Source organism: Chelonia mydas, chromosome 8 (assembly GCF_015237465.2).
Source record: "Chelonia mydas isolate rCheMyd1 chromosome 8, rCheMyd1.pri.v2, whole genome shotgun sequence".
In the NCBI taxonomy this organism is placed as follows: domain Eukaryota; kingdom Metazoa; phylum Chordata; order Testudines; family Cheloniidae; genus Chelonia; species Chelonia mydas.
In genome coordinates, this window is record NC_057854.1 from 461,939 (window position 1) to 484,647 (window position 22,709).

Sequence of the window (22,709 nt, forward strand, 5' to 3'; positions counted from 1 at the left end):
ACCCTGTGGGGAGTGTCCAAGGTCACGCTGTGGGGAGTCCCTGAGGGGTGGAGGGTCACCCTGTGGGGGAGCAATGAGAGGTACAGGGTCACCCAGTGGGAGGGGGCTCCGAGAGGTGCAGGGTCACGCTGTGGGGAGGAGGGGGGGCAATGACTCGCCAGACAAGCCCTAGCCCAGCCTAACCCCGACTCCCCACCGAGGAAGGGAGGCGCCCAAGGGGGGGCAATTTACCCCCTTCAGATCTCTCGCCCAAACCGTTCCATTTCTCAGCCAATCAGCAGTCAGGAATCTGCGTCTCCCGCTTTGACTGGATGAGATGCGCGGGCTGCTGCCCAATAGAAATAATAGTTGTTAATGCCGCTAAGCGCGTTGAGGATGTCGGGCTGTGATTGGTCGGAGAGAGTATGGGCAAGATGGCGGCTCCTGCCGTTGTGCCCGGTTTGGGAAGCTGCGATTTCTCCGACTTGCGCGAGATCAAGAAGCAGCTTCTGAGCGTGGCGGAGCGGAGCCGCGAGCGTGGCCTGCAGCACAGCGGGAAATGGTGACGGGGGCGCGGGGGGCGCGGCACAGCGGGAACCGGGAGCCATGGGGATGGTGCTGGTGTGCGTCTGCCCCGCTGCCAGTACCTCCTCCCCCGTGCTCGGGCATGCCAGGTGCCTGGGGTCCCTGCTGAGCCCTGCCCAGCTGCTTCTGGGGTGGGGGGCCGTGGGGCCTGGCGCCGTGCCTGCGTGAGGGCTGGGGATGTGTGCGCGGTGCGCTCTGTGGGGTGCTAATGTGTTTGAGGTTTCTTGCTTTCAGGGCCTCTGAGCTGGCGTTTGCCCTGGATCCTTTGCCTCTGAGCGAGCTGCCTGCGGCTCCTGCGCTCACAGAGGTATGGATGCAAAGACGATGATACCAGCCAACAATGAGCAGAAGGGGCTGTCTCTCTTGGGTGTCCTCCCCTTACACCCAAAATGTTTTGCCTTTAATATGGGGGGAGGGATAGCTCAGTGGTTTGAGCATTGGCCTGCTAAACCCAGGGTTGTGAGTTCAATCCTTGAGGGGGCCATTTAGGGATCTGGGGCAAAAATTGGGGATTGGCCCTGCTTTGAGAAGGGGGTTGGACTAGATGACCTCCTGAGGTCCCTTCCAACCCTGATATTCTATGATTCTCTGTGAATGGTCCTGTGCGAGGAGACCTCAAGGGCTAGTAGTGCTTCTTGCTATGCTCCATTTGACAGCAGCAACTCCATTTTTATTACTGGTGCATTAGGACTGCTGTGTTGTTGCCCTTGCTGTATTACGACCAAGGCGGGAGACCATCTTATCGCACTCTTGTTCCTTGACCTAGTCACAATGTCATCCAAGTTTGTAACATAGATGGTACCTCAGCTATGTTTCTGAACTACAGTAAAACTCTGGACACAAGTTTAAAATTGTTGGTCTAGGGAATACGATTGAGGTCTTATCTGTGCTGCGGAATAGAATCATGTTATAACTAAGTGAGGGCCGCTCCCTGTAGTGTAGAGGGCTTTGCATTGAGAGCCCTTTCTCAGATGGGTGTTAAACTTTCTAAAACAATTAACTCTTTGAGCTCATATTTGGGAAAGCTTGTTCTCTGCCCAAAGGTGAATTTCTATTGGAAAATTAGCTTTCTCTTCAGCTCTTCTTTACGTATCTGTAAATATATATGAGAGATGATGGTGTCTTTCACTTCAAGAACATTTCAGGTGTTTTTATTTGTATTCGGCTAGCCAAAAACTCTTCAACATCAAGTTCAACCCGAGCCTTTTCGTAGTCTTTACTGAGGAATATATTTTGCCAAGGCTGTAAAATAAAATATGAATGGTTGGAACTAGCACAGTTAGTTGATATCCTTGATGATCTAAAGTCACACTAATGACAGTATCCAGATACATGTGGGAGATTTATTCTAATATGCAATCATTTGTGCTTTTTTCTTAGTTATTTTTAAACAGGAAAACTGTAAAAATGTGTATTAAAACAACATTATAGAAGTGCATTCCACAAAATCAGAAATTTCAAATTTGAGTCCCATAACAAGCATAACTCGGTCTCCATTTATGTGTACTTAATTTCAATGTATACTGTTACCTTAAGAGTATGCTTTGGTACAGCGGTTCTCAAACTGTGGGTTGGGAACCCACAGTTTTAATGGGGTCGCCAGGGCTGGCGTTAGACTTGCTGAAGCCCAAGATCAGTTCTGGATAGCTGGGCTCTGGTTACAGGCCCCCTTGGGCTTCAGCTTGGGCCAGCTTGCCCACGCAGGGCGGTGGGGCTCTGGCTTTGGCCCCCCACTTGGGAGGGCTCAGGCTTCAGTACCCCCTTCTGGGGCATGTAGTAATGTTTGTTGTCAGAAGGGGGTCACAGTGCAATAAAGTTTGAGGACTGCTGCTTTAGTGTGTGTGTGTACACACACAGAGTGGCTGAAAGTTGTTCTGGGAACCATAACGTAAATTCACAGAATTTTATGTCTTTCTTTTGTAACAATATATTAAGCCATACATCTAACAGTAGATTCATAGACTTCAAGGCCAGAAGGGACCATCATGATCATCTAGTCTGACCTCCTGCATGTTGCAGGCCATAGAGCCTCGCCCACCCACTTTTGTAATAGACCAATAACCTCTGGTTGAGTTAAACACTTCAGAGTTACAGAGAATCCACCATTTACTAGAGCTCAGACCTCTTAGTCACCCATACCCCATGCTGCAGAGGAAGGTGAAAAAAACCCTAGGGTCTCTGCGAATCTGGCCTGAGCGAAAATTCCTTCCCATCCCCAAATATGACTGTCGACTGGACCCTGGGCATTCTGGCAAGACCCAACAGCTGGGAAAGAATTCTCTGTAGTAACAGAGATTCCTCCCCATCTAGTGTCCCATTACTGTCCGTTGAAGATATTTGGTGCTATTAGTTGCAGAGCGGCTGCGTGACATTGTAGGCAGTTCACTATACCATCCCCTCCCCAAACTTATCAAGCTCAGTCTTGAAGCCAGTTAGGTTTTTTGCCCCACTGCTCTCCTTGGAAGGCTGTTTCAGAACTTCACTCCTCTGATGGTAAACTTCATCTAATTTCAAGCCTAAACTTCTTGATAGCCAGTTTATATCCATTTGTTCTTGTGTCAACATTGATCCTTAATGTAACTAGTCTCCCTCCCTAGTATTTATCCCTCTAAGGTATTTATAGAGAGCAATCTTATCTCCCCATAGCCTTCTTTTGGTTAGGCTAATCAAGCCAAGCTCTACATAGATATTAAGATCAGAAAGGACCATTGTGATCATCTAGTCTGATCTCCTGCACAATGCAGGCCACAGAATCTCACCCACCCGCTCCTGCGATAAACCTCTCACCTATGTCTGAGCTTATTGAAGTCCTCAAATCATGGTTTAAAGACTTCAAGGAGCAGAGAATCCTCCAGCAAGTGACCTGTGCCCCATGCTACAGAGGAAGGCGAAAAACCTCCAGGGCCTCTTCCAATCTGCCCTGGAGGAAAATACCTTCCCGACCCCAAATACGGCGATCAGCTGAACCCTGAGCATATAGGCAAGATTCACCAGCTGGATACCCAGGAAAGAATTCTCTGTAGTAACTCAGATCCCACCCCATCTAACATCCCATCACAGGCCATTGGGCCTATTTACCATGAATATTTAAAGATCAATTAATTGCCAAAATCATGTTATCCCATCATACCATCTCCTCCATAAACTTATTGAGTTTAATCTTAAAGCCAGATAGGTCATTTGCCCCCACTGCTTCCCTTGGAAGGCTATTCCAAAACTTCACTCCTCTGATGGTTAGAAACCTTCATCTAATTTCAAGTCTAAACTTCCCGATGGCTAGTTTATATTCATTTGTGCTTGTGTCCAGATTGGTACTAAGCTTAAATAATTCCTCTCCCTCTCCGGTATTTATCCCTCTGATATATTTATAGAGAGCAATCATATCTCCCCTCAGCCTTCTTTTGGTTAGGCTAAACAAGCCAGGCTCATTGAGTCTCCTTTCATAAGACAGGTTTTCCATTCCTCGGATCATCCTAGTAGCCCTTCTCTGTACCTGTTCCAGTTTGAATTCATCCTTCTTAAACATGGGAGGCCAGAACTGTACACAGTATTCCAGGTGAGGTCTCACCAGTGCCTTGTATAATGGTACTAAAACCTCCTTATCTCTACTGGAAATACCTCGCCTGATGCATCCCAAGACCTCATTAGCTTTTTTCATAGCCATATCTCATTGGCAGCTCATAGCTGTCCTGTGATCAACCAATACTCCAAGGTCCTTCTCCTCCTCTGTTGCTTCTAACTGATGCGCCCCCAGCTTATAACTAAAATTCTTCTTATTAATCCCTAAATGCATGACCTTACACTTCTCACTATTAAATTTCATCCTATTACTATTACTCCAGTTTACAAGGTCATCTAGATCTTCCTGTATGATATCCCGGTCTCTATCTAAATTGGCAATACCTCCCAGCTTTGTATTATCTGCAAACTTTATTAGCACACTCCCACTTTTTGTGCCGAGGTCAGTAATAAAAAGATTGGTCCCAAAACTGATCCCTGAGGAACTCCACTAGTAACCTCCCTCCAGCCTGACAGTTCACCTTTCAGTATGACCCGCTGTAGTCTCCCTGTTAACCAGTTCCTTATCCACCTTTCAATTTTCATATTGATCCCCATCTTTTCCAATTTAACTAATAATTCCCCATGTGGCACCGTATCAAATGCCTTACTGAAATCGAGGTAAATTAGATCCACTGCGTTTCCTTTGTCTAAAAAAACTGTTACTTTCTCGAAGAAGGAGATCAGGTTGGTTTGGCACGATCTACCTTTTGTAAAACCATGTTGTATTTTGTCCCATTTACCATTGACCTCAATGTCCTTAACTACTTTCTCCTTCAAAATTTTTTCTAAGACCTTGCATACTACAGATGTCAAACTAACAGGCCTGTAGTTACCCAGATCACTTTTTTTTTTTTCCTTTCTTAAAAATAGGAACTATGTTAGCAATTCTCCAGTCATATGGTACAACCCCTGAGTTTACAGATGCATTAAAAATTCTTGTTAATGGGCTTGCAATTTGATTTGTCAAATCCTTTAATATTCTTGGATGAAGATTATCTGGGCCCCCCGATTTAGTCCCATTAAGCTGTTCGAGTTTCGCTTCTACCTCTCTGAGTCTCCTTGCATAAAGTAAATTTTCTATTCCTCTGATCATCCTAGTAGCCCTTCGTTGTACCAGTTCCAGTTTGAATTCCTCTCTCTTAAATGTGGGAGACCAGAGTTGCACATGGTATTACAGATGAGATTTCACCAATGCCTTGTATAATGGCACGAACAGTTCCCTGTCTCTCCTGGAAATACCTCACCGGATGCATTCTAAGATTGCGTTAGCCTTTTTCATGGCTGCATCATGTTGACTCATAGTAATCCTGTGATCCACCAATACACCCAAGTCTCTCTACTCCTCTGTTGCTTCAAACTGATAAGTCCCCAGTTTACAGCAAAAATTCTTGTTTTTAGTCTCTAAGTGCACGACTTTGCACTATTAAATTTCATCTCATATCTACTACTCCATTTTTCAAGGTTGTCCAAATGCGAACAAAACCTGTTAACACAGCATTAATGCAGCAAAGTTAAAATCATAAAAACAAGAATGTAGTTATTGCTGTAACCTATCAGTGATGCATCTAGTACATTGTCCTGTTTTCTACAGGGATCAAAGGAAGCTATAATCTCTGTAAAGCTGTGGAATACCTGATTACAGGGGAAGTTTCTTCCTAATCCTACCTATCCCTGTCATATCTCTTCTCTGAATGGTTCTAATCTTAATTTCAGACATGGAAGTCTTCTGGTCTCTGTTAACTTTCCTAGCGTGTCTCTAGACCCCTTCTGTTTCTTTTGTATCGTTTTTTTAATATGGAGTGATGAGAACTGAACAGTTTTCCAAGTGAGGGCCTACCACTGATTTATAAAATGACATAGTAAATCACATTATGCAGATTGAACGTGGAAATCATGGTTATTAATATTATTCACAACTTTTCCCACTCTTTTAAAAACCAAAATCAGTATAAGCCAAGAAGAAAAAATTCCTAATGTGAAACATGTAGACTATTGTTAACCAGCATTTTCAGTGGCTGAAGACCATTCTGCAAGAAACAAATTGTGTACAGGCCTCCACCATTTTGTAGGGAGAGTGGGGCAATAATTGGGCAATGATTAAAGATGTGCTTCTGCAAAAGATAATCTGGTTTCTGACTACACCAATTTAGTTTATAATTGATGCGTTATAAGGCTCTATGGAGGCAGTATAATGAAAGAGAGTTTAGAATTCTCTGGCTTTAAGTTTAAATTTGCAGTCTGAAATTCTCAGTTAAATTACTTGCTTTCCCCTGTCTCTCCCTTCCCCCACCTAAAGTTATACTCTGCATTCATTCGTGCTCGGCATTCAGCTAACTCATCTATTCTTGTGGTTGATCACTTAATATTTTATTTTCTGGAATTTCACTGTTTTGGTACATTGTTTCAAACTAAGATTTAAATGTTTACATAAAAGAACTGGGTGGTTGGGATGAAATGAGGGGTTGGGGAGAATGTCTGAAAGTATTCAATTTTTATTTGGTGTGGCAGAGAGAATTAAATCTGAGCTTCCAGAGCAGTGTTTTCCTTTTTTCCTTCCTAACCATTCGTCACCATGAGACGACTTCCAAGGAACTCAAAACTGTTGATTTCATGAACTCTCTCCTCTTTAGGAGGATGCTCGTGATTTGGATGCTTACACATTAGCTAAGTCTTATTTCGATCTGAAGGAGTATGACAGGGCCGCATACTTTCTGCGGGGATGCAAGAGCCAGAAGGCCTACTTCTTGTACATGTACTCCAGATACCTGGTAAGACAATGAGGAAGGCTATCCTTTAATGTTGAATTTGCCCCTTCTGTCTTCCCACAGAGCCTTGCGGGTTATAGTCTTCCACTTATTCTCTTCCCAGCAACAATCTAGAAAGCCAGGTTAATCCCTCGTTTCCTTGCTAAACCTAATGTAATTTTTTGTTGGTGCGGTTGGGAACTAGACTCAGATGCTGTTAGCAGAATTATACTGCAATCTGTGGAATAATGTATTGTAAAACTAGGTTTTTTTCTTCTCTTTTTACAGTCAGGAGAAAAGAAGAAAGATGATGAAACAGTGGATAGTCTGGGTAAGGATCTGCTTTTTTCACTTGGAACAGAGAACCCAAGCTAATGAAAACAGAACTGCCAACATCTCTTTATGCAAGCCATATTTGCTTTGTGTCCTGAGAGACTGTGGTTGGGCAGTGTAGCTCTGTCTGCTGGACCTATGCATGGTCTCGTATTCCTAAAGGCATTTGCCACAGATTCTCAATGGCTGACCCATTCCTAAAGAAAGTAGGTCATGCTTAAAGAATGGGGAGCGGGGGGTGGAGTTGGATGTCTTTCTAAGAGATACGGTCTAGGAATTATTTTGGGGAAGTTCTACAACCTGTGCAGTAGAGGAGATCTGGCCTTAGAAGCGACCAGGCCTACACACCTGTGACTGAAAAGGGTTAGAGGTCACAATGGACAAGCAACTGCGATACTGTAGCAAAAAGAGCTAATGTGTTCCTTGGATGTATAAACAGGGGGAGGTGACTTTTACCTCCTGTATACAGTACTGGTCAGATCAGTACTGCACTACTATGTTCAATCCTGGTGTCAACATTTTAAAATCAGTTTAGTTTACCAAAAACATTGAGGTGACTTGATTAGTATATAAGTACCATTATTTTTAACAGTGAAGGTGATTAACCATAGAAACAAACCAAAGGATGTGGTGGATTCTCTATTACTTGGATGTCTTTAAATCAAGACTGCATGTCTTTCTAAAAGATGCTTTGGTTCCATCAGAAGTTATGGACTTGATACAGCAATTACTAGGTGAAATTCTGTGGCCTGTTATGCATGAGATTCGGTGATTGTAATGGTACTTTTCTGGTCTTCAAAAATCTGATTCTCTAAACTGGTGAATCCACAAGCCAGTGAAGGATCCTGAAAGCCAGTTGTGTACTTCTTTTTGCAGGCCCCTTGGAGAAAGGACAGGTGAAGAATGAAGCACTAAGAGAGCTAAGGGTGGAGCTTAGCAAAAAACACAAAGCACAGGAGCTGGATGGTTTTGGCCTTTATCTGTAAGTGTCTGTCTGGGAGTTTTCATATGAACCCTTCCCTGAGGAGGTGGGATGGGGATGCAGTAACCTCTGGAGCACTCTGTTTTTCCTCTTCCCTTTTCCTAAGGGAGAAGTAGTATCTTTTTGGAGAATTAGCAAACATCTTGTTTAGTGGCTGGTAAGATTGCAGCAGGACATGCCCCATCCACATTAAAAGGAAAGACTAATGTATTCCTATCCATCATTGCCTAAGATTTTGCATTAGAGTGCAAGTTTGAAGTTGTGGTTCATAATGCTTTTTGATATCTGGAGATGGAAGTGAGTGTCTTACTCTGTGTGTGGATGTGTTATTGACAGCATTGTATACTCCTTTCCATCTTCATATTGATAAGTCTTTCCCCTTAACTTATTTCCACTCTCTTAAGGTTTGGGGTCAATAGTATGTCCTGCTGCAAAAGTAAATGCCACTAAATTTAGGGCTTTTTTTGTCTGTTAATTTCTTAGCTGTGTGTATGTGGTGTTTTGTGTGGTATGTTTTTTTATATATATATATATATATGTATGTGTGTATATACACACACACACACACACACATATACAGCTTTGCTGTACCTCAGTTCATGGCTCTCTAGATTCAGGGAGAAGGGAAACTGCCCCTGCTGGGGAATATGGGGAAAACTGCACTACTTTGTACATTTTTATCCCTGTTTAAAAATTGCTGTAACAGGATGGATTGATTTAAATTACAGTTGAAATCACCAAATGGAAAGCCTTGATTTAAATTGATGATGTAAATTAATGCTTCCATTTGTACATCTCTTATTTTCTAAATAAGATGCATTCTCATTGGTTGATATAACCATTAAAACATGTAGGTTTACAACTAAATAGAGACTTTACACTAACTTTGGTATATCTCTTTGCTACCAGGGAAGGTATACGAAAACTATATACACTTAAGCAATTATATAGCTTAATATTTTCAGGTTCTTATTAATTAACTTTATGTTTTTAATATGATAAAAAATGGTGAATGACACATTGCTTATTTACTAGATAATTAACTTTTTGCTCATGATTTGTGCCAAGCTGCATGAGGATAGTAACTGGACTTTAATTAAACACACAATATAATGTAAAATATATTTTTCTTAAACAAAGCAAGACCATAATACTGTGCATGACCTATTGTACCATATTTATAAAGCTTGACCTCAAAAGTTAGATGGTTTTCCCCAAATTCTTCCTTTATTTAGAAAAACAGCCTTTAACTCAAAGATTTTTGAGGTTCATGGATTCAGCATATTTATTTTATTTAAATGTTTTAAGAGATTATAATAAATTAAGGCCTTAACATATTTTGTATTAAATTCAGATTTCATTTTTAAAACCTTGATTTTAAAAAGAATTTACTATAAATAAAATGAAAAAATATGATTTGAATAAAATTCCATTTTAATTTTTTTAAACAAGTCAATTTTTAACCATACAGTACTGTAAGTACAGCAACAGTAACCCTCTATGTTAGTAATGAAGACGTAACTTGTTGGCCGAAGGGAGCCTCTGAAGGAGTGTGTGGAAACACTCTGTACCCTTTCATGAACTCCTGGAAGCAGGTGGGCCAAGAGCAGCTGTTAGTCTTGTTAGAGACCCCGGTTGTGGGCCTGCAATGACCTTGCATAAGCTCTCTGCTAACTTATTTTTAAAAATGTGGTGTGTTCAGAAACTCTTCCCTGGGTTTTAGGTTGGGGTTTATGGCCTTATTCAATGATAAGGTTAGCTAATTGCATGAGAATTCAACCAGTTAGGAGGCATGGGATTTGAACTCCTGGCCTCCTATTTCACAGCTCTCTGCTAAAATTTTATGAAAGTTTCTATAGACAAACATTACCTATGTGTAACTGGTATTAAAGGAATCAACACGGGAGAAGTAACCATGTGGCCAAAAGACAGGTTCCGGCATAAAATAGGTATTTTGCAAAATGGGGGACAAAGAAAAGTGAGATTGATCAAAAATTGCCAGAAGGGTGACTTTTTAATGCTTGTCTCTGTACCATTTTTCAAACCACTATGAAAAATTCAAATAGGGCTCAAAGTTTATGAGCTGTGGCTTGGTTTTTGCTATTTCAATTTGATTTTCACAGAGTAAAGAAGTAAGAGGCTCCTGTTAAACTGAACTCTAGTGCTTTTGCTGCATCATAAGGGGGAATTTGTCACTGGGGAATTTGATTTTTCCCTTCTTGTAGCCCTGTCACTTGTTTGAGGTTATGACTAGATGGGTACAGCTAGTAGAGGTGGGTGATGCAAAGAGTTATACTGGTATCTTTCTCTGCTCAGGTATGGCGTTGTGCTGCGGAAGCTGGACCTGGTGAAAGAGGCCATTGATGTGTTTGTTGAAGCTGCCCATGTTTTGCCTTTGCACTGGGGAGCCTGGTTGGAGCTCTGTAATCTGATCACAGACAAAGAGATGGTAAAATTTAGCTTTATTCCATCAACCATTGTCTTGTACCACAAAATTAATGTCCTGGAATTGGCATTGCACTTGGTTTTATTCTTAGTTCAGAAGCTCATCAGATAGGCAAGGGATCCTTTACATTGTTTATCTTGTTGAAACCGCTGCTATGCCGCACCTATTTACTGCCATGTAGTCTGGAATGCTTTACTGCAGGCAGGATCTGGTACAGATTCTTATCTTTGACTTTTCCATCTGAGTCCAACCCCCTATGTAAGTGAAGGCAGCACTTAGAAACAAAAGATAACAACAACATGGAAAAGTAGACAGCAGTCAATATAAATTAGAAGTTATTGAAGTGTAGAAAATTGATAAGGGAAGCTAATAACTTCAGGGCAAAATCTCTGGCTATCATGGCCAAGGACATCAAGAAGTTTAAGTATATCAGGAATGAAAGAAATCCTAACACTGTCTAGGCCCATTACTAGATGCCAATGGTAAAATTGTTAGTGAAAAGGCAGAAGTGCTCAATACGTTTTCTGTTCTGTTGCTGGAAAAAAGCAGAATTATTTCATATTGCATGAGGATGAACTACTTTCCAGTCCATTAATGACTAAGGATGATGCTAAACAGCATCTGCCAGGGGTGAATATTTTTAAATCAGCAGGCCTGGATAACTTAGACTCAGGAGTCCTACAAAAAGTGTCTGAGGGGTTCTCTGGCCTGTTAATGTTAATTTTTGATAAATCTTGGCATAGAGGGAAGTTCCTGAAGACTGGAAGAATGCTAATGTTGTGCCAATATTCAAAAAGTACCTGTCTGTCTGACTTGGATAGTAATAGGCCAGTTGGTCTGACAAAATAATGGAAAATCTGATTCAGTATGTTGATTGGCTTTTATTATTATGGAAAATCTCTTGTCAAACAAACCTGATTTCATTTTTTGAAGTGATGATAAATTTGGCTGATGAAGGTAACTGCATAGATGTAACTTATTGTTCACTCTTTGTATTGCTGCAGTGCCTTGGAGCCAGTGCTTAATTTGTCATGAAACAGGTTCCTGGGCTCAAGCAGTGATTTACTTCATAACTGATGTGGCAAGCCCAGAGGTACCAGGGCTATGAACTGTCAAGCCGAGGGGTGCTGGGGCTCAGCCCTGGCACAAATGAAGCACTGCTCAGAGCCCTAGTCATGGACCAGAACCCTATTGTGCTACATGCTCTACAAACAGAACAAAGAGGTGGTACCATACTTACAGTTCTATAAGGCGTCTGACATTAGATCACATTCTGATTTAAAAAAAGAGCACCGTACAGTTTCAGTAAAGCCCATCTCAACTGGATTAAGAACTGGCGAACTAACAGATCTCAAAAAGTAGCTGTCAAAGGGGAGTCTTCATCAAATAGAGATGTTTCTGATGTGGTTTCACAGGGAATAGTATGAGGCCTGATACTATTCAACATTTTCATCAGTAATTTGGAAATCTGCGGATGACACAAAGATTGATGGAATGGTAAATAAGGAAAGGGCAGTCTTGTTTGTAGAGCAATCTGGATCTCTTGGTAAAATGGACCCATTCAAACAAAATGCATTTTAATAAAGTCAAATATAAGGTCCTATATCTAGCAACAATGAATGCAGGTTATTCCTATAGAATGGGGGACTGTATGCTGGACACCTCTGATTCTGAAAAGATTTTAAGCATCATAGTGGACTGTGATGGGGGCCATGTTGTTAGGCCGGGGATGAGTGGAGTAACAACAGGATGTGATCGCTGCGTTCGAAGGCCCAGAGACGGGTTCCCTGGTTGTATCTCTGCTGCTGGGTCTGTTGCTCTTTCATTAAATTCCCATGAACAAATCCTCCGAGCCTCCTCAGGCGCTCCAGTAGTTGCAATAAATATGGAACTGACCCCATAAGCCGAGGCTCTTGTTCCTCCCAGGTCTCTTTGAGGAGGTCCAAGATCCTCCTGGATTGCCTCCCGTACAACAGTTCAAACAGGAAGAGCCCTGTGGATGCTTGGGGTACCTCCAGCACTGTGAACAGCAAGGCGGGTAACAGTTCATCCCAATGTCTTGGGTCATCCTCAGCGAATTTGCAGAGCATTGATTTCAGGGTCCTGTTAAACCTCTCGACAAGGCCATCCGTTTGGGAGTGGTAGACAGAAGTCTTCAGGGCCTGGATGTTTAGTAGCTTGCACAGTTCCTCCATTTGTCGGGACGAAAAGTTGGCCCTGGTCAGTCGATATCTCTTTTGGTATCCCGACCTGGCCAAACATTTCCAAGAGTTCTTTTGCTCAGGAGGTCCCCATCAACCATCAGCCATTCATGCTTCGCCTCCTCCAGCTTCTCTCCTCCCATGGGACGCTGTCAGGACCTTGTAAAGGATCAGAGAGTTCCTCCTCTCGTCCTTCCTCTTCCCTTTGGTTCTGGAGCTCCCTCGCTTGTGATCTTGGGTTCGTTTCCACTGGCAGCCGCTGCCCCCACTCTTGTATAACTTCCCTGCACCACCACCATTCATGACCTAGGACCACGGGATACGCTAGCTTTTTGGCCAGGCTAACCTGGCAGGTCTCCTCGTGACAGCCCACCTCGGCTTTACCTTAGTGGTGGGGGTACGGCTGTACATCCCTGTGGGTGCTCTGGAGGTATATAGGGGCCTCTGTCTGATCCAGTGACTTCATTAGATCGGCCCACACGAGTGTCTGGCTGCACCCTGAGTTGACAAGACCTGTTACTTGACTGCCATTGACCCACACAGGGACTATCAATTTGGGTGATCTTTCTTCCAGGCCCGAGTGCCTGCTACCCAGACCTGGCCATAGTTGCAGCCCATAAAAGGGCAATCATGTCTGAAGTGCCCCTCCTGGCCGCACTCATAACATCGATCCTTCAGTATCTCCATCGTGGAGTTCTGTGGTGCTCATCTGGGCCCACCAGATGGGACCTCTTCCCCTTGGGGTCTCATGCTGGGTTTTGCTTAATTCCCAGGTGGGAGGTTACCCTCCATGGCCCAGGCCTACTCCAGGGTCCCACTTCTTTGAATTTGAGCTGTCTCTCATCTGTGTCCTCCTGTGGCCTCCAGGGCTCCCTGGTTTAGGAGATGGAAGTTGGGGGCCTTCTGCGGCTAAGTAATCCTCCATCAAAGACACCGCCTCTACGAGAGTCGTCAGCTGATGTCGGTGTACTCACTTCTTCTCCCCAGGGAGGAAGATCTGTGTAAACTGCTCAAGGACGATGGCCTCTGCCGCTTGAGGCCCAGTCAACTTCTCAGGTTCCAAAGACCTCTAGCAATAATCCCAGAGCCGCTGAGCCATTGCCTGGGGTCGTGCTCCAAGGGGATATCTCTCCTGTTGAAACCCCTGACGGAACATTTCGGGGCTCACCCCTGTGTGGTCTGAGATGGCGGCCTTTACTTTGGCATAATTGAGAGCTTCTGTAGGGTCTAGACTCCGATAGGCAGTCTGTGCAGGTCCAGTTAACTGTGGGGCACTGGGGTAACCCAGTGCTCTGGAGGCCAACGGGCCGCAGTGGCAACCTGCTCAAATGTGACCAAGAAGGCCTCCGGGTCGTATCCGAGCCCCATCTTGGCCAGCCTCACTGGTAACCCAGTCAGAGTGCTCTCCGAACCCTGGCTCACCCCAGCAGGTCTGGGTGGTCCCCCTCGGTTACAGGAGTGCCTCCGTTTGCTGAACTAAGCGCTCTTGCTGAGATTGGTGCTGTGCTGCTGGCTCCTTAGTCAACTGCTGCTGTTGCTCTTAGTGCTGGGCCGTTTGTTCTTGTTGTTGGGCGGCCATTTGCTGTCGCAGCTGGGCTGCTTGTTGTTGGGTAGCCTGCTGCTGCTGGCTTTCCAGTATCCATTTTAATGTCTTGTCAGTATCCATAGTGGCTGTGGGGTTTTCTCACTCAGCTCTCCTCGTATTAGTCTTCTTAGCAGGACCCGACCGCTGCCCGCATTCTCCAGCCTGTGTGATGGGGGGGCCCTGTTGGCCCAGAGCGGGGTTTGTACATCCTGCCACCCAGTTGTCAGGATTCCCTGTTAGATCAGGTAACTGCAGTACAGTGGGCTCCGAACGCCTGGTGGGGGCTACTGACTGTTTGCTCAGCCCCGAGTCTCTGGGCTGGGGTCGACAAGAACAGTTGGAGTTCTGGTCGTCTGGGTAGGATGGAACAATGGTCAGCCTGCAGCCCCCAGGCAGGGCTGGGCAAACAATTAATCTGTAGCCCCTAAGCTTCCTGGCTGGGGCAGACAGTAGCAATTGGGGAATCAGCCTCGGGGGCAGGGCAGAACAGCAATCCGTCTATAGCCCTGGGTGGGTCAGAACAGACATTCTATGGTCCCTGAGTCCCGGGCTGGGACTGAAAGCAAACAGCAGCCACGCCTAGTGATCTGTGTGGTGTGGTAGGGGAACCTGGCCTCTCCCTCTCCACCAGGTTCCGACCCAGGGCCCTATAAAGCCAGGGACTTCCCCCGCTGAGGGTTTAGGTATCTGCTTCCACTGCATCCCCTGGATCACTTCCTACCACAATTTGCATCCCAGGCATCTCCTCAGCTGGTGGCAGCTTGGCGTCCTTGTCAGTCTCTGCAGTCGGCGAGTTGCCCATAGCGTAGTCCGGGTCCACAGGCTCTGCTGCTTGGAGAGTCACGGACCCTTTGGAGAAGCCTGCAGTACACATCCTTCCTCCTCTGCAGCCAGCCCCGACTGAGCTGGGCTGCCTCCTTTTATCTGCCTCTTCCACCTGGAGCATGTGCAGCAGGGCGCGGCCTCCTGGGCCCACAGTGATTGGTCCATCCTTGTTGGCCCAGTGCGGGGTTGGTACACCCCCTCACATGGACCAGCAACTGAACATCAGCTCCCAGGACAATGGTATGGCAAAAAGGGCTAATGTGATACTTGGCTGTGTAAACAAGGGAGTAGTGAGATGATTTTACCTCTGGATATGGCATTGCTGAGACTGATATGGGAATACTGTGTATGATTTATTTATTTTAGTGGCCATATTTTAAAAAGAGTATTGAAAAAATTGAGAGGTCCAGAGAGGAGCCACAAAAATGACATGAGGGCTGGAGAAAATGCCTAAGAGCGAGAGACTTAAAGAGCTCAATCTGGTAGATCAAGAGATGACTTGATTATCGTGTACAAATATCTTACTGGGGAGAGAATGCCAGGTGCTAAAAGGCCTTTTAATCTAGTGGAGATGGTCATAACAAGAAACAATCCTTGGAAGTTAGTCAGACAAATTCAAATTAGAAATAAGGCATACATTTTTAGCAGTGAGGATGATTTAAAAATAGGAACAAATTGCCAAGGAAGCTGCAGATTCTCCATCTCTTGAAATCTTCAGATCAATGGTGGATGTCTTTCTGGAAGATATGTTTTAGCCAAGTAAGTTATTGGGCTCAGCGCAGGAATAACTGGATGACATTTTATGGCTTGTTTTATATAGGACGTTGGGCTAGGGTCCCTTCTGGCTTTAAAAAAAAAAAAAAAAAAAAAAAAAAACTATTAATCTGTGGTCAAGATTGAATTCCTTTTATAAAATGTCTGATATTAAGTTGATAGAATCCTTTAATTCACGCGTCTGTTTCTTGGTCTTTGCACTGCTGGGTGGAGTTACTGTCTAAGGAGAAGGCTTTGTTGCAGGAGGAGGGAAGTGTTGCCCTTTGTCCTCTAAAGATCCAGCCACTGGGCAAAGAGAGAGCTGATGGTTTTCCCTTTTCTGCAGGAGGCATTGAGGTGATGTGGATTGTCCTCTGAGTGTGTGTTTTTGTTTGCCAGCTGAAGTGCCTGTCCTTGCCAGACACCTGGATGAAGGAGTTCTTCCTGGCGCACATTTACACAGAGCTGCAGCTGATAGAAGAGGCTCTGCAGAAGTACCAGAGTCTCATTGATGCAGGATTCTCCAAGAGCACCTACATCATTTCCCAGATCGCAGTTGCCTACCACAATATCAGAGGTCAGTGAACTCAGCTAAGGGGAGTGCTTCCTGCTACAAACTGCATCAATCAGCAGCACTCACTGATGTTTGCCTTCCTCTGTCTGCAGATATAGACAAAGCTCTCTCTATCTTCAATGAACTAAGGAAACAAGACCCATACAGGATAGAAAACATGGACACCTTCTCCAACCTGCTGTATGTCCGGGTGAGCACCCCTTCCTTTCACCCACAATCCTCTGCAGTAAATTACACCAGCTCACACAGCAAGCATTTTATGGCTTTTTAGCAGAATACCTGAGTTAAGTCTGTCCAATCATATGAATGCTAACAAGTCTCTCTGGACATAAACTTGCATCTGTCTTCTTTCTCCTTCTTCCCCATGGACTGGTATGCTAGCTGTGCATTTCTAATCTCCCTACCACCTCTTCCCTCTGAAGTGGTGTCACACTTGTCCCCACAGCAATCTCCTTCTTTTCTACCAGAGCATGAAGCCTGAGCTGAGCTACCTGGCTCACAATCTGTGTGAGATTGACAAGTATCGTGTGGAGACCTGCTGTGTGATAGGTGAGAGGCAGCTCTTCTACTAGTTTGCCACCCAGGCTTCAGGGAGTGGCAAGGCGGCTTATTGATCCCTCTCCACAGGAATTGTTAGCAGGTCTGTTGAGGCTAGGCTGGCTGAAGCAGCTCTCAGTCATGGTAAAACAGCAGATGGAATGATATAGCAGCAAAAGAAGTCAATGCAGTGTTGGCAGTGCATAGAGGTGATGATGCAGGCCTTTGGTAGGGTGTATTGGTGGTGGGTTCTCTATGCAGCTCTGAGATACTGGAATACTGTTGTTTGGTTCTGGGGACTTAGTACCCAAATAGATAAGTGGAATTTATTAGTTTGTAGGATAGTTTTCCAGGGTAAGGGGTGGGAGCTTCATTGGTTTGCACAAATGAAATGGATTGGACAAGAGCATTGGAGACCAAACTGAGGTCAGACTGGGGCTTGGAGTTATGCAATGAACTGGATCTGACTTAAGAGGTTTGTCCCTTCTCTAATTTATATGAAAAAATAATAGATGCCACAGCTTGTACATTTCCTAATCGCCTGCTGCTTTTTCCTGTTCACCTTATTCCTCTGACCTTCCTCTAGGAAATTACTATAGTCTACGCTCTCAGCATGAAAAAGCAGCACTTTATTTCCAGAGAGCCTTGAAACTGAATCCTCGGTATCTTGGAGCCTGGACCCTCATGGGACATGAGTACATGGAAATGAAGAACACATCTGCAGCTATCCAGGCTTATAGGTGTGTGTGTGTGCAGGAACTATGCAAGGCAGAGAATGGCCTCTGGGTGTGCATGCAGTAGTGACAGATTTGGGTGGAAGGGGAGGAGTATCTTTTGTGGCCTTTTAGGAGCTCTTTTGTTGGTCCATATTCCTAACCCTGTGAACTCTGACTTGCTTTGAATCCCGCCTGTTTCGGAACACTTACACCACTTTCTCTTTCCTTTGGCAGACATGCAATAGAGGTGAACAAGAGGGACTACAGAGCCTGGTATGGACTGGGGCAAACCTATGAGATCCTCAAGATGCCATTTTACTGTCTGTATTACTACCGACGGGCCCACCAGCTGAGGTAAAGCTGGGAACGCAGCCATAACTGTTGGCAGTTCAGAATGAACGCTATAAGCTGAGGTGCAGGAGGTATCAATTACTTAGTGTATGCAGTCTCATTGAAGTGATTACATTCTGTAGAGATTCTATTCAGTCTCTTTAGAGGCATCAATAAAGGTTTAGTACTCCATGTATCATCAGGGTATAGAAGAGTGTGGTTAGGTAGTGTATTTAGGGCTGGATTTCAGTGGTAGGGTCCATCATTCAGTTAGCTTGAGACAATACCACGTTCTGAGGTAGCTTGACTGTCTGTTATTTCTCACAGGCCCAATGATTCCCGTATGCTGGTTGCTCTGGGAGAGTGTTATGAGAAACTCAATCAGCTGGTGGAAGCCAAAAAGGTAACTGAGGGCTCAGATGTGCTGTGGGGCAGGCTGGGCATCCGGGTGGCTGCCAAGGAAGCAGACAGAGGCACAAGTCTTGTTAGTACTTCAGATCGTCCCGAGCTGTCTTCCTCTGAACACCTAAGAAGTAATGGATGTGGGATAGTGCTCAGAATGGCTATTCAGTCCTCTTCAGTCCTGACCTTGATCCCAGGGTGGGAGTGGGGAGCTGTGTGCAGTCTGGGCCTAATCTTAGCAGGTTCCTGTTTATAATTGTGACTTCAGGGGAAGTTCTTCACTAACCAGCTGCCGTGAGCAGTTGGTGAATTTGTCTGCTGCGGCCTTCCAGAAAACCAGCCCTCTTCATGCGTCTCTGCTTGAGGGCATTGCAGTGACTGGGTCTGTATGTGATCAGCTTGAACCCACTGCAGGCTAGAGAAGACATTTTGCTGAGGTGCTTGTGTGACCTTTTCCCTCCTTGGCAGTGTTATTGGAGAGCTTATGCTGTGGGAGATGTGGAGAAAATGGCATTGGTGAAACTAGCCAAGTGAGTATGGCTCAGCGTTTATTCTCAGTGTTCTTTAAAAAGCGCTTTGAGATCTGTAGGGCTCGGTATTATTTAGATGTGCTATTCGTGGTATCCCTAGGTCTATGGAAAGTGCAATTCCTATCCTAATGTCCTGCCCTAGCTCTGAAAAAGAGCCTCTGTTTGCGTCGGCAGCTGAAGAACCTAGAAATCCATAGTAACATTGGCAGGCAATATTAGTAACTAATTGCTATCCTGGTGGGTGGTCTGTTACCCTGTCCCTCAGGCATAGGGTGTTGTCTGTCTGCTTCTAGGGGACTGGGCCTGGCTGCAGCTAGTAAAGCACGGTCCAGAACTTGCTCTTATTTGGGAGAGGCCCTTTCTAAAGGCCTGTCCAGGACAGACAGAAATTCTTGCTTTTGGGTCTCTTCCATGCTATGTTTTTGACCCCTTTTCTCTCCTTTCCCAGGCTGCATGAACAGCTGAATGAATCAGAACAGGCTGCTCAGTGCTACATCAAATACATCCAGGATATCTATTCCTGTGGGGTGAGTCAATGGTAGGGGGACAGGAAGGAGAAGTGAGGGAGAATGATGTAGAACTACCTTCCATACCAGCTCTTGCTGTTTCTTTACTGTGCTGTAGGAGATAGTGGAGCACCTGGAGGTGAGCACTGCCTTCCGCTACCTAGCCCAGTATTACTTCAAGTGTAAACTCTGGGATGAAGCCTCTGCCTGTGCTCAGAAATGCTGTGCATTCAATGATGTGAGTAGCCACTGTCCCTTTCTTACGGGGGATTCTTACCTTGATCTCTTCTGGGAGTCAGAGCAGTACTTCTGTTGAAGGAGCATGGGCTGCATCCACCTGGAGTGGACGATCTTCAGCTATGTGAGAAGACCCCCAGTGCTGCTGCTCACCTATTTCCTGCTGTTGCTTCTTAGTAACTAGTTGAAGATCTGGGGCTAAGGGTTGCACTGGCTTGGCATTCAGTAGTACAAAAATAACTTAAAACTTGTAGTGGTCTGCAGATCTCTAGCAGGAAACCCTGCTATCTTTCTGCAGGAACTAATGGACTTACTGTACAGTGTGCTCCTGGAATCCCCTGTGTTTCTTCCACATTGACAGTGCAAAGAATACAGAAGTACTTGGTATCCTGGCATGTGTGGAATCTGAGATTCTCTCAGGCCCTAGATGGGCGCTCTGGATTTCCATGTCAACCCAGGAGGGGATGTTGTGGCCATCACCAGCATAAAATTTGCCCCTTCTCCCAAGCAAAGCTGTCTAGAACTTGAGAAGAGAAGACCAGAGCCCGAGTCCCTTAAAGTCTTTGCTATTGCCAGTCTATTTTGTGGAAGGTGCCTAGATGTTATGGTGAGGTGGCAGTATAGACACGTAAGATAATCAGGTGTGCAAAGCAAGTAACCTACATATCAAAGGATTGGGAAGAGGATATTCGGGGGGGGGGGGTTGTTTTATCTTAAACCTTGCTGTTAATAGCTGTAAAACCAACATCTTTACTATGTGATATTGTATCTTGCAGTCCCAGTGAGAGCCAAACTAGTAGTGTTGCTTGATTGTTCACTTTTTTGCTGAATTTGACTTAGAAGCTTCTTTGCCCCAACCTACATTTAAGTATGGAATTGACCTACTAATGCAGTATTCTGACTCCCTTCAGACAAGAGAAGAAGGGAAGGCCCTGCTGAGACAGATTTTACAACTACGCAACCAAGGGGAAACCTCCTCTACAGAGATCTCTGCTCCCTTCTTCCTCCCTGCATCGCTGTCATCCAACAACACTCCCACACGGAGAGTATCCCCACTCAACCTGTCTTCAGTTACACCATGAATTGTGCTGATACTTCTCTGGGCCACCCTAGGGCAAGTGGGGACTTGAACCCATCCTCCAGAAACAACCACCTCACTCCTGTGAAGCTTCGGTCTGGTACTGCCTTCTGTTGGAGGCAGAAATCCTGAGAACCCATAGCTGAAGCTAGCTGTTGTGTCAATGCAGGCAAAGATCATTGTGGAACCAATGTGAAGTGCCTATGCTGAGATGTCAGAAACCACTATGCTTCTCACTGTCACGCTCCAAGTGTGTGAGAAGCAGCTGCTCCCTAGATGAGGGGGTTTTGTCTGCCTGAGCTGAAACATGTTTAAACTTGTTGTCTCTGCTCTGTTACCCCTAAACTTCACTGAACTTCTTTCAAGGGCCTCATAGTGGGACTGCTACTGCCTACTGCAAGAATTGTCCCCTGCTGGCTTCTCTGTGGACTTTTTTCTGCAGCTGCACCTAAGCAAGCACAGTCAGAGGGACATTTCAGCTTCACTGCTGCCGTGAAAGGGAAACAGCGTTTGGGGATTGAGAGGTGTCCATCTTAAGTGGCCTCCCCAGTAACTGGTTGCCGTTAGGTCTGTGGCTCAGATAAATGTCTTGGCTTTGCTGGTGAGTGACAAAGCAGCTAGTGGGAATGACCTCATTAAATGTCGGTGGGCATGTTACTGTCCCTGGGTATTGTCATGGCATGAATTTCCTTCCCATTATAACAAACGCAATTGAACTAAATACAGAAAAGATCCAATATTCCATAAGTTCATTAAGGGGAAGGGAGGGGGAAAGGTGGCTAGTAGCTACCTCGCTCCGATTTGAGTAACCCTGTTCAGTGTCCTGTGTGGCAGTCAGAGTCCTTCAAACTAATGCAGCATCTTGTTTGGACTTGAACTGCCTGGGACAGAAGTGGTGGTTAGACGGGCCTGGAACAGAGTCAATTTGATCACTGACCTGCCCTCTGACTTCAGCCAAGTCACTCAGTTGCTGTTCAGTTTCATTCTCTAAACTGAGTATATGGAGCTATTTCTACAGGTGCTTGGTTTGCTGAATGGTTGGAGTTTCTATGCACATCCCAGAAGACAGAGGTTCGAGAAGGGCAGAGTATCTTCACTTACATCCTATCTTGGCACTCTGTTGGACAGAGCCTGGGGAAGATTGTTAGAAGAGAAACAAACCTGTTTTTATGTGAGCCTCTTGCTAATGGTCTGGAGCTGTAAAGAACAGTTGCCCTACAGTAACTTTGGTTCTTCTGCACATTGTCCATGCAGATCCCACTCTTGGTGCACATGTGCCCCATGCTCATGAGAACAGTTCTTTTGGCTAGCAGTGTCTGTTGGGGTTGTTCTCTGCATGAGCTTGTGCCCCTCCAATCTAAGGGCATTAAGGGCGGAACTGCTCCAACTGCCTCAGTTCCTTCATCATTATGGAATCTCAGAGGAGTAGGACTTTGAAATAGTGGGGAAGGAGGGCAGGCTCTAGAAGCCGAGTGGACAACACATCATGAACCACAGTTACTGTAGGGTAAGGAATTGTTCTTCTTTGGGTGGTTGTCCACACAGATTCTACACTTAGTGACCATTTAGGGGTGGGTCTGAGGACTCAGAGTCCTACTTGAATAGAGATTGCAGGATAGCCCTTCCAAAATGAGCATCCAATCTGTAGGAAGGAACAGTCAATGGTAAATATGTAGCTCATCTCCACATTGCTGCTCTGTATATGTCTGTTATGGAAGTATTCACCAAGCAGGCAGCAAAGGCTGCCTGAGCCCTAAAGCAGGGGTGGGCAAACTATGGCCCGCGGGCCAGATCCAGCCTGCGAG

General features: G+C 45.1%; 1 protein-coding gene across 1 annotated transcript; it reads left to right on the forward strand.

The window, feature by feature from the left end:
* Positions 1-369: 369 nt before the first annotated feature.
* Positions 370-21,566, forward strand: CDC23 (cell division cycle 23). Its single transcript, XM_007064977.3, has 16 exons — positions 370-541; positions 799-871; positions 6,756-6,893; positions 7,158-7,200; positions 8,079-8,184; positions 10,501-10,633; positions 16,394-16,571; positions 16,661-16,758; positions 17,036-17,117; positions 17,692-17,845; positions 18,056-18,175; positions 18,479-18,554; positions 19,022-19,083; positions 19,532-19,610; positions 19,708-19,827; positions 20,738-21,566. The coding sequence occupies exons 1-16, from the start codon at positions 405-407 to the stop codon at positions 20,906-20,908; spliced, it is 1,770 nt and encodes a 589-aa protein (XP_007065039.1). The 5' UTR covers positions 370-404; the 3' UTR covers positions 20,909-21,566.
* The last annotated feature ends 1,143 nt before the right edge of the window (positions 21,567-22,709 follow it).